Consider the following 14,268-nt stretch of genomic DNA (forward strand, 5'->3'; position numbering starts at 1 on the left):
ATTACGGGAATTCGCCTGGCAGCCGCGTACGTGGCTCGCGAACACGAATCAAACCGTAATAACGAGCCTCGTTTCTCCTCCGCTCGAGTCGAACGATATTCCCCGGTACCAAAATGGCCGATGAATTCCTGTTCGTTCCTCCGCGCGTTCTTGCCCAGAGATGGCATCGAACTTTCACTCTCAGTCGCGATATATACCCAGAGTGGGTCCTTGCTGGTCTTTGACGGTTCGTAGGAACATAAAATTAACAAAGTTCAACAGGCTTTATAAGGCGCGCCATGCTCCTTTGAAATCGGGTGCTGACGAATGGGTGAGACGAACGGACGTCGGGGTGGAAGTTTGGCTCGCGTCGAAAGAATGGACCCTTTATGCGCGGCGGGGTGTTTGCGTTTGAAAAGGAAGGGGTTAAACGGCGGCAGGCAGAGAGTCGGACGCGAGCGAGGAAGGATAAAGAGACTTGTTAATCGACTTACTCAGCGTGGCGTTGTTGGCACGTGACTGGTCGGTCTGCGATCTGAGCAATCGCAGCCGATTCAGCTTGCTTTGTTGTTGGTCCAGCCTGTGCCTCAATCTGGCGAGCTTGTCCTGCTGTGCTGGCTCCTGAAACAGTAAACACCCGGTTCACTGGCTACGGAGTTTTCTGGACGCGCCGCGGAGAGGCTGCGGAATATTTCATACGGCTACTAAATAAGAGACGAGCCGCGTCTCGCTCGCCTCTTTATCATATTAAACAGCCCCGCGAGCAGAGCCGGCCTCTGGTTTACATTTGCCCTTTTTATTAACGTGCGCCCGGGCGAGACGCGTTCAGGGTTGGAGAACGAGCCGGCTTTGGTTAGCGCGCTGCGGAATTCGACGCTTCACCGTCGCTTTGTCGTCGACGAAACAATTGTACGGTTCCCGTCGCGACGTCCACGTGGAAACGAGCGTCGAGTCGTTTCCGCGGCATCTCCTCGAGAGTTCGCCGACAATTTATTGGACCCGGTCGTAGCGAAGTCTAGCAATCCCCCGGGATGTATCCAGCAAAATTACCGGCGACCTTTCTCCGTGAAAAGCTAGATTTCCCGTTGACCTAACCTTGTACAAAGGTACTCCGCAACGGGAGGTGCACATTGTGGGCTGTTAAAAGGTCGAGCCCGGCTTACGAGCAAAGCTGCTCGCTCGTCGCCGCTGGATTGATACCGGATGGCGGATCCAAGGGACCGAGAATAAAACTTTCCATCTTCTTCGAGGTATCGAGAGCTCGTCTCGTCCTGGAATAGGAGCCACCGCCGCCGCCGCCACCGCGGCGAGGGATTAAGCTTTTCAAGTCCTACGAAATCCCGGCTGAGTCCTGTCGCTCGCTATCCGGGTATTACTTTGAAACGTTCGCGAGTCTGCCACTTCTCAACGAGCATCGCCAGAGGGGGTGGGTTTTTTCCCGCCTCGATTTTTTTCAGGATAACCGATGGGATCTCCGCGATCGAGACGGAAGACGATGAAATTCGATCGATAAGGATTAATCAGCCTGCCTCGAAGATTTCAAGAGTTCGAAACACGTTCTACGCTAGCCGCGCTAAGGATTCTCCCGAGCTGCTCTTCGCGATCCAGAGCGTGCGTCGCGCTCGTCTGTTCTCCGAGGCAAGGATTAAACGCGTGGCGAGTTAGAACGGGTAGACGGAGAGAGCAGTCGACGCTCTTAAATCTTGTTAATATCGCAGAAGAAGAGGCTCGTTACGCGTCTCTGTCAAGAGTTAAGCGGACGAGACGAGAAAGCGTCGTCTCTGGTAAGAATCTGCCGCGTTACGCGCTTAACCAGTCGCCGTGGACGAAAATCTGATTAAAACCAGGCGACGATCGAGCTAGACCGGTGATTTGAACACTTTCGATCCTCCGGCTGCCTCGTTCTTACTCCCGTCAGACGCCATTATTCAATCGGTTACCCGCGTAATGGTCTTCGTGCTGTCGGAAAAATGCCTGAGAAATTGTTTTCAAGCATCGCGACTCGAAATAATTGAATCTCCATGCGAACAAATGAGCGTCGCGAGTAGCCGATCAGAGAAGTTAACCGACGTCTCCCGTTAATGGCGTGTCATTTCGTGACGCAATCGCCGATCGCTATCGATCGTTCGCACTTTCAGTCGCGTCCACCATCCGGGTTCTCCAGCGGCGGCGAGGTTCAAGGTCGAGGTCACGACGAGCAAGGTCAGCCTAACGGTAGAGGACGCATCCACGCATCGAACGGCGTCGATCCTCGCTTCTCTCACCTTCGAGCGGTCAGTTTTCGCGCGTCACGCGGAAGACGCTCGACGCGAGTTCATCAACGCCTCTGGCAGCAACGTCAATTCCTATATCGTTGGGCGCGAACGAACACCTGGCGCGGCTCCAGATTCCTCCGACGCGAACGGGCCGCCTCCCAGAATCTCACGCGAGGTGAAAACCGGCTGTTTAGCGAGCTGCCACCGCTGGAGACGTACCCAGAACGCTTCGTCGAGGGTAATTGCCGGTTGCTCTCTCGCGCGCGCGATCTTAGCCCCGCCGTCGAATGATAGAAAGCTGTTAATTATTTAGCCAGGGCCGGGGCAGGTGTTCCTCCGACGCGTACAAACTTCCACCTCGGGACGGTATTCCATTCAAGCTCCTCCGCGCGATCATGAATCTTCGTAACAGAGTGGAACACCGTTACAATATACCGAGAGTCGCGCGCGGACAGCTTTAGAGGCGAGAGGATACGACGAGAGGCGAAACGGCGCCATCGTTGGCAACGTCGAGAGGATCCCGCAGCGCCGCGGGACGCGCCATAAACAGCCGCTAGCGGACATCCTCGGTAGCTAGAGCAGGACGAAACGGGGCTTACCACCTAATCGAGAATTACGAGGCCATCCCCGCTGCCTCGCAGCTCGCGATTATGCTTTATTGCGCGCCGCGCGATAAATTTCGCGGCGCCCAACGCGGCGACGTGGATCGTCGCGGATTCGCGAGGACGTCGCGTCCTGAGCTCGAACGGTTATCCTGTCGACAATCGACGCGAACGGATCGTCGTTATAACGTTACGCGGAATTATTCGCGAACGCGAATGTTTCTTCTTCGTCTTCCCATCGGACGAAATGGCGCGAGTCTCCGATAGCGAACGTGACGCGAGGCTCAACGGTTGCTCTATCGCCGTTCACCAGCTGTAAAAGCTTCGAATCGAGTTTTATCGAGAAGCGAAAAGAGTGTCGTAACGACACTAGTTGCTACGTGTCGACGGATTAAAAAAGCGTGAAAAGATAGAGCGAGGCGCCGCTGGAGGAGGATAAAATTGGCCGGAAACAGGACGTCCGATGCAATAATTTATCCGAGATACAAACTGCGGAAGGCAAAGTCGAGAGTCGCGGGCGGAAGTCGGGCTCATCGATGGACGGAAGGCGAACGCATCGAGAGCCGGCCAAGACCGAGGGGAAGATTAGGCGGGAGCTTTGTCGAGTAATTTCCAGAACGATTTCCGCATTTAGCTACCGAAGAAGGGTACACCCTCTCTCACCTGTGCGCCTCGAAGCACGGCTAGACGGGCCTCTCTCTGCTCCAGGAGGCGCCTTTGCTGGGCAATTTCCCGCTGTTGCCTGGCCGCCATGCTTTCAAGCTCGCTGAGCACCAGCACAGCACCACCCCCGCCCACTGGTAACTGAAACAGAATTAAGAGTACGTCAGGATAAACGGTTACAAATATCCACCCGGCTGTTCGCCCAGCCAGCCTCGAGATTTTCCTCGGCACAACCCCCGTCGAGGATATCGAGTTAGACCTAGAATCCAGTTTATAAATGTTCCTCCGACGTCGCGTCCTACGTTGAACATCGATATTCCGCTCGTTTGAATTAAATTCGACCCGGGAACGCTTCAATTATAGACGTTCGACGATTATTTCTTCAGGGATGTCGGTGCTCGATCCGATATCCCGGTTCGATTCGCGTTCCGATCGAAATCGACTCCCTCGAGAACGATACTGTGTTAGAAAAAAATTGAATTTCTCAGCTGGATCGGAAGAGGAAATGTTCCAATCTCGTAGGGGACCGTGGACGGATCCGACGAGCTGCTCGTTCGTGCGGAAAAAAGGATCTGCGGTTCTGATCCGATCGACAATATCCTCGTACATCCGAATTAACCTACCACCGTCCGATCTCCGCCCACGCGAACCATCGAGGCTCGATCGAGCACGCGGCGGCTCTGCGGATGATCGAGGTTGCACAATGAAATCACGATGGATGTCGCGGGAGGCAGGACGCCTCTAAATGTCAGCCTGCCATTTCTCAGCGGACGAGTCGGGGAGGAGCGCGGCCAAGAAGAGCAGGAGGAAGAGGAACGAGAAGAAGAAGAAGAAGAAGGAGAAGGAGAAGAAGAAGAAGCAACGAACGAAGCAGAGGAGCAGAAGCTCGGTGGATTACGCGATTTCGCGGGCAGCAGAAACAAATGGAAAAACGGAAGGGGTAGCCGGGGCGGAGGGGAAGGTAGGCCGTAACGCGGCTGAGAAAAGAAAAAGCGAGACGAAGAGTGGTAGGTCCGGACTGGCGGAGTGTTCTTTTTGCTTGACCTCGTGCACCATCTGGAGAGGACCGGCCGCCGATACCAAGTAGAATTCCAAGGTCGACCTGGCCCTTCGAATTCCACAGCGACAAGGACTCCCGGCAACCTTCGTACGTCAACGAAAAGAAGCTGAATCGCGATTGTCGTTGCCTCTCGTACGTCGCGCCTCTGAGTGTCTCGCGAGGCAGCGCCAAGGGTGCTGGCATGGCTTTCCGCGAGGATTCTTCCTGGACCATTAAACGCCCCTCTCTTGAACGATTCGTCGGTGAGGAAAATGAGAGGACCGACATAGTCTTTCGTCGATTCGATTGTCGTTTGAAATTGTACACATCGATTCGAAATCTCTCTGGAGTGAATCGATTTTAAAACGTCTTTCACGATGAGAGGTTCGAAATTAGTTTCCGACGAGTTCCCTCGAACTTACGAGAAGCGCGCGTGGCGTAGTCCCCGTGCAATTCGGCGTTAAAATATTAACGAACTCGATTTTCAGTAGCCAGATTCACCGGGAATTATCGTTAAATGGGGGAGGAGGGTTCGATGCTGCGCGAGCTTTTGTTCCTCCAGGGATGTTCATCGCGCTCGAGACATCATTAACGCGAGAAGCTAGCTATTAATTCTGAAATTGATCGACTTGCACGTAGAACGAAGGCACCGCACGATGTTCCGCGCTTCCACGTCATCCCTCGATTCGCGAGAACAGCGAACGCTTCCACTTCCCTCGCCCTACCACTGCTTTCCGCTCCGCTCGATGTTTAAGGGTAATCTTTAATGCAAAGGATCAACGGCGAACGGAAAATCGAGGGAACTTCTCCCGCTCGTTAACCGACGATTCAATTTTCACGATGCCACGCGCTGTCTCGACGATGCTCGCCGTTAATCCGGACTCGATTACTTTGCACTTTGATAACCGCGCAAGTTATCATCCCCCTCGTCCCCGTGGACCACTCCGCGCCCTTTTCGTCCCGCAACGTCATCAATTCCGCGATACTTAAATATCACAGGGCGGAGAAACAAAGTGGGTGAAGTTCTCTTGGAAAAACTCCATTCATTTATATCCGTCTACTTGGGCTTCTCGCGATGCGCGAGATGTAATGAAAGAGAGAAAGCATTGAAACGGGGGCATAAAACAGCGTTGGAGGGTGAATAAACACCGAGTACAGCTGGTCCACTGGGTAGAGAGAGGGCTGCGCGTTGGAACCAAAAATTTTGACGCGTTTCAACGGCGTCGTCCGCTCTTAAATAAACAGAACCGCGGCCATTGATCCAAGAGTAGGAGACGCGGAGGGTCGCCGCGATCGCGGAGGAATCGGCGCGCCTCGGGCGTTCACCGTTTTTTCGCGCGTGGAACAAGTGCGACTCGAACGGGAACACGCGATGCGGCTGCCCTGTTATTACTCTTGTACGAGCAGAAAAGAAACCCTCCCGGCTATCCATCAGTCGCATTATGTTTGCTGAATGCCGAAATTTCGCAAATCTCGATCCCCGTGCGGTTTGTGCCTCGCCAGTTGGCTTTGCCGTGAGTGGATCTCCCGGTGACTGCGTGGCTGATTTATTATATTTCTCGAGCACACGGACGCGTTCCTCTGTCAGTTGGAGCCGGCGTTTCGAGGCAGCATCAGAAGAAGAAGAAGCAGCAGCACGATAGCCGCGAGTCGTGCGGTCGTTTAGAAGTGAAAGCAGGAACTGAACGCGCCGAATAGTCCCGCGGTACGGCTCATCAGTCGCGTTTTCCGTGTACGATTTATCGAACAACCGGAGGGGTCGCGACGACCGAGAAAAAGGATCGTCCATAAATCTGATTCAGAACGGGGACGGTTTTTGCGAGAGCTCCGCTTTCGCGGTGGACTAATACGCGCGTTGCGGGCGATCAACGCACTCGTGGGCGTAATTAAAAGCTCCGGGTGGAAGCCGACCGGACAAACGAACGTCCGACATACGAGCACGTACAACTTTCCCGTTTATTTAACAGGCGCTACCTTTATTAACGTAAACGATCCAGGCTCGGAAACCGGCAATTCCTCGCACAAAGCGTTTCGAAACTGTACCAATCGTCAGTCCGCCCCGTTTCCCGATCTCCCTGCGAAACTACGTCGCATCCGACGCGATATCGAATCGCCCACGGCAACAAGTCCTCCTCGACGCTCTCCGCCGTTTCGAACACTTCCAGACACGAAAATTCCACCCGTGTATCCACCGTCCCTCTTAACCCCTCGGCTCGCGTCGAATCCTTTCAGGCTCGTCGCGCTCGATGGCGCATAATTCTCTCCGTTCTTTTCCCCCTTTTACCTCGCCGCTGGGCTGGTACCGTTTAAAAGATCGTATTTTTATACAGCACAGGTGCCTCGTTAATCTTCCCGCAACGCACGATTATTCTGCCCAGCGTCGTTGTTCCGGCTTCCTCGCGAGATTGCGACCTCCCCAGTTGGCACGTCGGACCGGGTAAACTCAAAGGGTAGCCGTCGCCTTCCCAGGTGGTGATCCTCGCGACTACGGAGGCATCCATCGCCAGGAACTGTAACCGATTCCTCTTTGATTCGAGTCGAGGCGACGTCGCGAATATATATTCCCTCGATCTCGCGCGCCCCTTCCTTCAAAGGGTGCTCTATGAAACGAGCGGCTGGATATACACGTCGCGTCCTTCCAGCGAGCAATTTTCGGTGCCGTTCCACGCTTCACGGAGGCGGAATTCTGTTTCGATTTCTCCTCCAGCGTGTACACTCGCTCCTCGACGTCTCGATATTGCGCTGCTCTGGACTTTCCTTGAACGTTCGTTCATTCAGCCGCTCGCTCGAACGAAACGGATGCGGTGAGAATAACGTCGAGGAATCAACGCGAGGATTCGAGACCAATTAAGTGGCGGGGAACGTGGCGCTAAGAGAACCCGTTAACGATGTCGAGTAAAAGAGATTGCGCTTTCGATTCGGAGCGCGCGTGCATTCCATCTCGAGGCGATCGTTGATAATTATACGGCAGATAACGAAACGCGACGCGTATCCGTCGGCATTCCTCGGATTCTGGCCAGGGGTTAAACACCCCTTCCGTCGAAATCGACCAGCGACGATCGCGCGGTTGTGACGGCGGTCACTCTTTACGCCACCCGCTGTTTGCTCGGACACGGCGTTCAAAACGCAAATTCTGGCGACCACCGTAATCACGGACTCGCTCTGGGAAACTGAAATGTAAACGTCGACGAACCGGCGGTGCGGGGCATGGAACGCGGTGGCGTTTCGAGAGAGAACCGCGGATGGAAAAAAAAAAGAAATAAAGGAGGGGGAACGAGAAAAAAATAGAGAGAGTCGACGATTACCGGCGGATTCGACGGCTCCGAACGGGGCCGCGGTAACTTTTTCGAAAGCATTTGCCCGAAATAATCGGCGAGCACGATCGAAACACGCGAAACTCGATGGAAACGCCGCGCTATCCTTTTGACGGCATCCGGTTGCGAAATGCGCTGGGATTTGCCCGCGGAAATGAATAGTTTCGACGGTTTCCTATCGTTAACGCACGCGTCGATGGAAAAACGCGGACGAAAATTAGCTTCGCGCGGTGCAAAAAAAAAAAAAAAAAAAAAAGAAATGTCGCATGCTCGTCGAGAGCAATGTTACTTTCGATAAACGTGTCGTTTATCGCTGATAAACGGGCAGAAATTTTGGGAACGGACCGTGGTAATTAAGGAAATTCGTCGACGATGATAATGGCAGGGACTTGGCGTACAGAGGAGGGGGAGGACACGCATAAATACCGGGTGAATATCATCGAAATAATCCCTGCGGGGCAATCTGGCTGCCGTGTAGGCCGCCTTACAAAGTTATCTCGCGACAATTTAAGAGCCCGTAACTATTATGTATTTACTCGATCGACCATCCGATTTACTCCCGGTGAGCTATGACGCGTTTTCCGTTCCTGGTCCGCCTACCGGCTGCGCGAGCGTTCGTTTTATCGCGCGGAGGCAATGAACGTCGGCTGTCCCAGATAAATGGCTGATTTATTTATTAGCCACGCAGGACGACGGGGCGGTCCTTTAAGGGGACGCGGAACGGCGCAAAAATTTACGGGACAGTGGCGACGGTGGATAACGATCCTGATTGTTCCCGAGTTTAATGGGATCTGCCTCTCAAAGAAATTATCTATTCTAACCGGGGGGGAGTTTGTTGTCTTCGCGCTAAGTCGAAGGCCACCCTATCGATGCCGCGCGCGTTCATTTCGCCTGACAAACGATTCGAATCGTGGGCCGCTGATGCCATTATCGATAAGATCGAGCTGAATTCTATATTCGCAGAGGAAACGCGTGTTAACGCGAGGAGAGTTAAAGGTAGCGTCTCCGTCTGGTGAAACGAAGGACAGGTGGAGAAAGGGTGAGGGTGCGCTTACCTCGTTCTTGGGCTTAAGGGCGTCGTTGCATCCCGGTTGTTTGCCGGCGTCCGCCGGTTTCTCCTTGACGGACAGCAGCTTCGGCTTTCTCTTGGATCGTCCGTGGCGGAGCTTCACAGTCACCGCTTTCGACTTGAAGTTCTCCGCCGGATAGACGCACGCCAGCATCGTGCCTGGGCACGGTTTCGCGATTATTTTCGTTCGATTGTTCGAGGACGCGCGAGCGAATCTACCCCCGTCGTCGATCCACCCCGTTTCGCTCGATATTCACCGGAGCCGCTGCTCCGCTGCTTCCCCGTATCGATTGCCGCGCGCGATTATCGTCGTCGTTTCTTCGAGTCTGAGCGACGCTACGTCTACGTCCCATGGATGGCTTGGAAACTCGTTAATCCGGCGATTAATTAAGAAACACGAGCGCTCCGCGACATTTCCCGCGCGAACCTTAATTACTTGCCGCTGCCTCCTGCGTTACGCTGCTTTTTTTTGTCTCCTCCTCTCGGATTGCTGCTCGTTGGCCTCGGTTTTCCTCCGTCGAGTCTACCGCCTCTAGAATAACACCGTACGCAACGCACGACGATGGTTACAATCGGCTACAAGTTTTGGGTGGCTCCGGGGGTGGCTCTTGGCAAGGGTTGCGCACACGGTGATAATTAACGATCCGGAAGGCCAACCGTGATTCCCGTCTAGCGGACGCTGCCGTTGGATCCGGTTCGAGGCGCGATACGCGTTAGATTCCATTAGGATTGCCAATTAAAACGCGAACGGTCCCTATTATTCGCTCGATCGTCGCCCCGTGGTGCTCGCGGCGCGTCGTATTGTAACCGTCTCCCGTTATTTCGTGTTTCCTCTCCCACCGTGACGGTGCGTGATAATAATTTGCCACTGGAAGAAATCCTATCCGTGGATCGCCAGAGTGCGATGAACTGCGCTCACGACGCCGGAAAGATAATTAGAGAAACTCCGAAAGCGGTATCGCGGAAAAGTGTAATTGTCTAGAACAGATTCGAAGCAGTATCGTTGCTGGTCAGCTCGAACGTTCGTTGACCCTTCGCCAGAGCGATCGAATTAAAGGAAATTAGCCGTCAGAGGCGTGGGTACCACCGTCTGGTACCCATTCGACGAGGCAAGGGGTTGAAAGTCGGTGGGAATGAAAGGTTCGCAAAGAGAACGCGAGCCTCTTTGTCCGCGCGAAGCACGCGAATGGCAAGAAACGTGGAGAACGTTCATTTACATTTGAGAATCCAGCCGCGGCGAGCTAAACGGCCGCGCGCTTCAAACGCGAATTGCGAGCTTCTGCGGCGAGGTAGCCGTGGATCGTGCCTCTGATATGGCCGTTGGCAATTATAACCGCGCTTCTGTAACGCTGCAAAGGGACGAGGACAATGGGCATCGATTCGATGCGTGGCTTCGCTCGACTGTCTGTGCGCGGATCCTGAAGGGGCGGCGAAGAACAGCGCTCCGAATTCGGAAATCGATCGCGTTAACGGGCGAACGTTCGCACGGTTGCACGGCCCTTTTGCGAGCTCCCCTGGCACCGTATCCTTTGCATAATTAATTCCTCGACTTCGCCACGCGGCCGTGGAATACTAAATCGCACGGTTTGTGGGTCACCCGACTAATAGACCGGTGGACGGTTCTTTGATTCCTCTGCGAGCCGTTCGAGCCGAGCAGAGACGTTCCGTACGAGCGTTCTCCACCGCGAGGACCCAACTTTTCGCGGTTGCGCGACTAATAAACCAATTGCGCGGTTGAATAGGGGATTACGGAGGGACCCGGCCCCCATTAACGCGAGCCAGGCCAAGTTTTCAAACGACGATCGTATAAGCGAGGCGTTCCGCTCGGCAACTACGATGGTAACCACTTTCGAGTGTCATTCGCGGCGAATGAAAGCGGGGAAATAGGGAAGGAAGTCAGAGGTAGAGCAAATTCACCGCGATGGGCGTCTCTCTCGTGCCTCGAACGCTCCTTCATCTCGGAGAACGTTTAACCGTAAATTTTTCATTAGGTCAGCCTCTCTTCGCGCTCCTCGTATCCTCGCGTTTATTCTATTACCGTCGTTTAACCGGTCCAACACCGACGAAACTGGCCTCGCTGCTGAAAATCCACCTCCTTACGATGAAAAGCTACCCCCAACCTTCTCGACTTCCAGCGTTCTTTTCAGTCTTTCATCCCTCTGTATACCCCGGATTCGATTAGCGGCCTAGATTAACGTTTCGCGTGGAGAGGCGGGGGTGAAACGGCGCAGATTTCGATTCAGAGGTATTGGCGGAGGTCTTGAAAAAGAACGGCCGGATTTAAATTCATCTTGGACCCCTTCGACCACCGGAAGAGACTCGAGTCGACTCTCGACGCGGTCAGAATCCAACGAAACCGAAAGCGAACCCTGTAAATTACCATTCGATCGAGGCGTTCGACTGGACTGTAATTTACCCTCGATGCCTTATCGCGACTACGTTCGACCGCGATTAACTTCGCGTAACTTCGTCCCAGGCGGCGTTTAAGCGCGTTCGAGAATTCTCTTCGCTCGCAGAACGGTATTCGGGGAAAACCAGGACGAAGCTCTGGCCGAGCGTCGAGAACTATCATCGACGAATCGCTCGCTAAAAATACGACCGAGAGGGTGGTGCTCGAAGCTTACGACCTGGAATCGATGGGAGAGACCACTCGACTTGGTTCGAGAGCGTTCTTCGAACGTATCCAGAGGCCTGTTGCGCGACTGGTGGCCTTCGAGGATGGGCCAGGCTGAGCGAATCCTCCGCGCGCGCTAAGCAAACGGAACGCCTCCCCTAACGGAGGGTTTGTCTTATTTAATTTCCGGCTGGTTCGACCGGGAAGAATCGAGCCGTGATTGCGGGACCCTCTGCTGCGGACGCGTGTTAACCGTGGGTAAAAGTATTCCCACGGATCGACGCCCGCGGCTGTTCACAGGAAGCCGCCTCGAGCTCTCGTCGATAAATGAATTTTCACGCCACCGCGAGTCGAGCGCGCGCGCTGAACAGGGTCTCCCTCGAGAGGCGGAAACGGTAGGCGAATAAGGGTTGATCCGGATTTGTTGTAATTCGAAACAGCTGTCTTTAGCCAGCGGCGAATGTTTTCTCAGTGCGTTACGAAGGTGTGTGTATACCTAGCAAGAGTAAGTAGGCGAATCGACTCGATTCTGCACGCTATTACACCGAGCGAATCTCGCGAAGCTCGGTTTTCAGGGTGTCGCGCTTGCCTTGAGAGTCGATTAACGAGCTTACGTAGAGAAACGCGTCGGCGTGCCTCGCGAGGCACGACCGATCCTCGCGGCTGATCCCGCTCGGCGGACCGCGATCACGTTTCGAGCGATAGAATATCGGAAATATGTGAGAGGAGCCAGCGCGAGGGGTGCTAAGAAGCGAAAGACCCTCTCGAGTTTACCTCGATCTTCGATTACTTCGAAAACCTCCGTGACCCAGTAAACCAGGACGAAAGAATCGGTACGCGAGGCTCTTGGAAATTAGTCCCATCGAGCGAGATCTCTGAACACTTTGTCGATCCACCAGTGGCTAATTCGCGAGCTATTCTTGTTCGTGTTCCTCTGGACACGACTCAAAGGGACGGAATTCTCATGTACGTCCATAGTTTCAATAAATTTCAATGGAATACGCGTTTACGCGAGGTAGTCATCGGCGAGAGAAAGTGCGCGAGGTTGTTTCCTCCGCGGAATCGATGCACACGCTCTCCAACTGTTAATCGTTTCCTTATCGCGACCGCTAGCAGAGAGCTATTCTTCCGAGAGCCTATATTCGCCTCTATCGTGGCTGAATCTCGCGGCGAGTGGAAAGAGGTCGATTCTTGGGCTCGATAAAACGTACGAGCCGCGCGGGTTCCATCCACTTTCGTCGGGACGCCGCGAACAAAATGGCGACGTGTTCCGGAAGATAGCTCGCGTACTCACGCTCGCAGGAGTTTCGAGGTCCCCGCTATCTCTACGAAAATTATTACCCCGCGTTTCGATCGGCTGGTTGATTCGCGATGACTAAGTACGCTTCTCGTTAAGATCGAGATCTCGGAATCGTGCGTCCCGACGGAATTTTGCCAAGACCATTCGCGATCGTCCACTTTCTGTGCCATCGCGATAGACAAATATCGCGCGACAAGATTTTTCCGTTACATTCGAGTTTCTTCGTCTCCTTGGATCCACTCGCGGAGTCGATCTCGCAGCCATCGAGTCGCGTCGCCTTTCGAAGCCTGTCCTCGCGATTTGGGTAGCTCGACGCACGATCGAGCTCGAACCCCGTGGGCACACGACGCGAAATCGACGCGCAGCCGTTCGAGAAATTCTGCCCCCGTTCCCTGAATATTCATCGACGTGAATACGTTATCTCGTCGCGATAACGGCGACAGTATCGCCGTTTGGCACCCTGCTCGCGACCATTACGAAACTTGGGGAGATCCTATCGGCGGTCGTCGTCTATACCAAGCTCGTGACGCTGGCTCGGTTGAACGTTTCGACGCTGACAGGGTCACCAGATTGCTAGATAACTAAGATTTAGCGCCGCGAACTCGAGATATTCCAACGAACGTTGTTCTCTCCGTCTCTCTCTGTCTCGTTTCGAGATACGATAAAAATTGGATGCTTCTGTGGAAAAAAAAAACTGGGAAACGGGGGATGTTTCGTGACCCTAGCGTTGTTCGCTCGATGCGCGCACACACGCAGAGAGAGACGATTTACCAGACAGAGCTGACAGCGCTAGCATTCTCGCGGTTCACCCCGCGATAGAAACAATAATTCGAGAGACCGCGACACCCGCGCGCGCTTCAAATAATCATAGGTTAAATAAAAGCGACGATGACGAGAGAACGTGACCAGCGTTTCGAAATGCCGGATGCCACCGTCCGATGAAAGGGTCGCGGCAAGTTCCACGGGAATTCGTGCCAGGCGTCGGGAAATGGAAACGCAACCACCCCCGGCACAGACAATGATACTCATTCGGGACGCGGGAATAATTGCCCCGTAAAATAATTAACAAGCATATAACCTACATCGTAATTATGTTATTTCATTACCGAGGTAATTTATATTGCGCGTATAATCGCGTTCGGAGCGTAAACTGAATTAGGTCACGATACGGGCCGCGTTTTCATTTTTCCATCTTCCTCTTATAAAACGTGTGCCGCATCGTCGAGCTCCACGCGCCCCCCCGCTTCCGTTCTTAACGCCTCGTATATCCCGTTGCCTGTTTACGGAAAAAACGAGCACGTCGTTACCGAAAAAAGGCTCCCTCGCGCGAAAACATCTCGCGTTTCCCCATTAATTCGGCTAATGGAGGCTCGGCTGGCTCGAATTGGAACGGCCGTGCCGACCAGCGAGATGAGACCAGCCAGAACCGCGGG

The 14,268-nt window shown here is 53.9% G+C and overlaps 1 protein-coding gene across 1 annotated transcript in view; it reads right to left on the minus strand.

Annotated features, from left to right (window-relative positions):
* The window catches only part of LOC143424893 (uncharacterized), a 100,948-nt gene that overhangs the window by 35,638 nt on the left and 51,042 nt on the right, over positions 1 to 14,268 (minus strand). The window contains exons 3-4 of the mRNA XM_076897254.1: positions 3,500 to 3,640; positions 474 to 600 (exon numbers count right to left, since the gene is read on the minus strand). Coding sequence (XP_076753369.1) covers positions 474 to 600; positions 3,500 to 3,640 — 268 coding nt within the window. The remainder of the gene's footprint in view (positions 1 to 473; positions 601 to 3,499; positions 3,641 to 14,268) is intronic.

This window comes from Xylocopa sonorina, chromosome 6 (genome assembly GCF_050948175.1).
Source record: "Xylocopa sonorina isolate GNS202 chromosome 6, iyXylSono1_principal, whole genome shotgun sequence".
NCBI classification, from domain to species: Eukaryota; Metazoa; Arthropoda; class Insecta; order Hymenoptera; family Apidae; genus Xylocopa; species Xylocopa sonorina.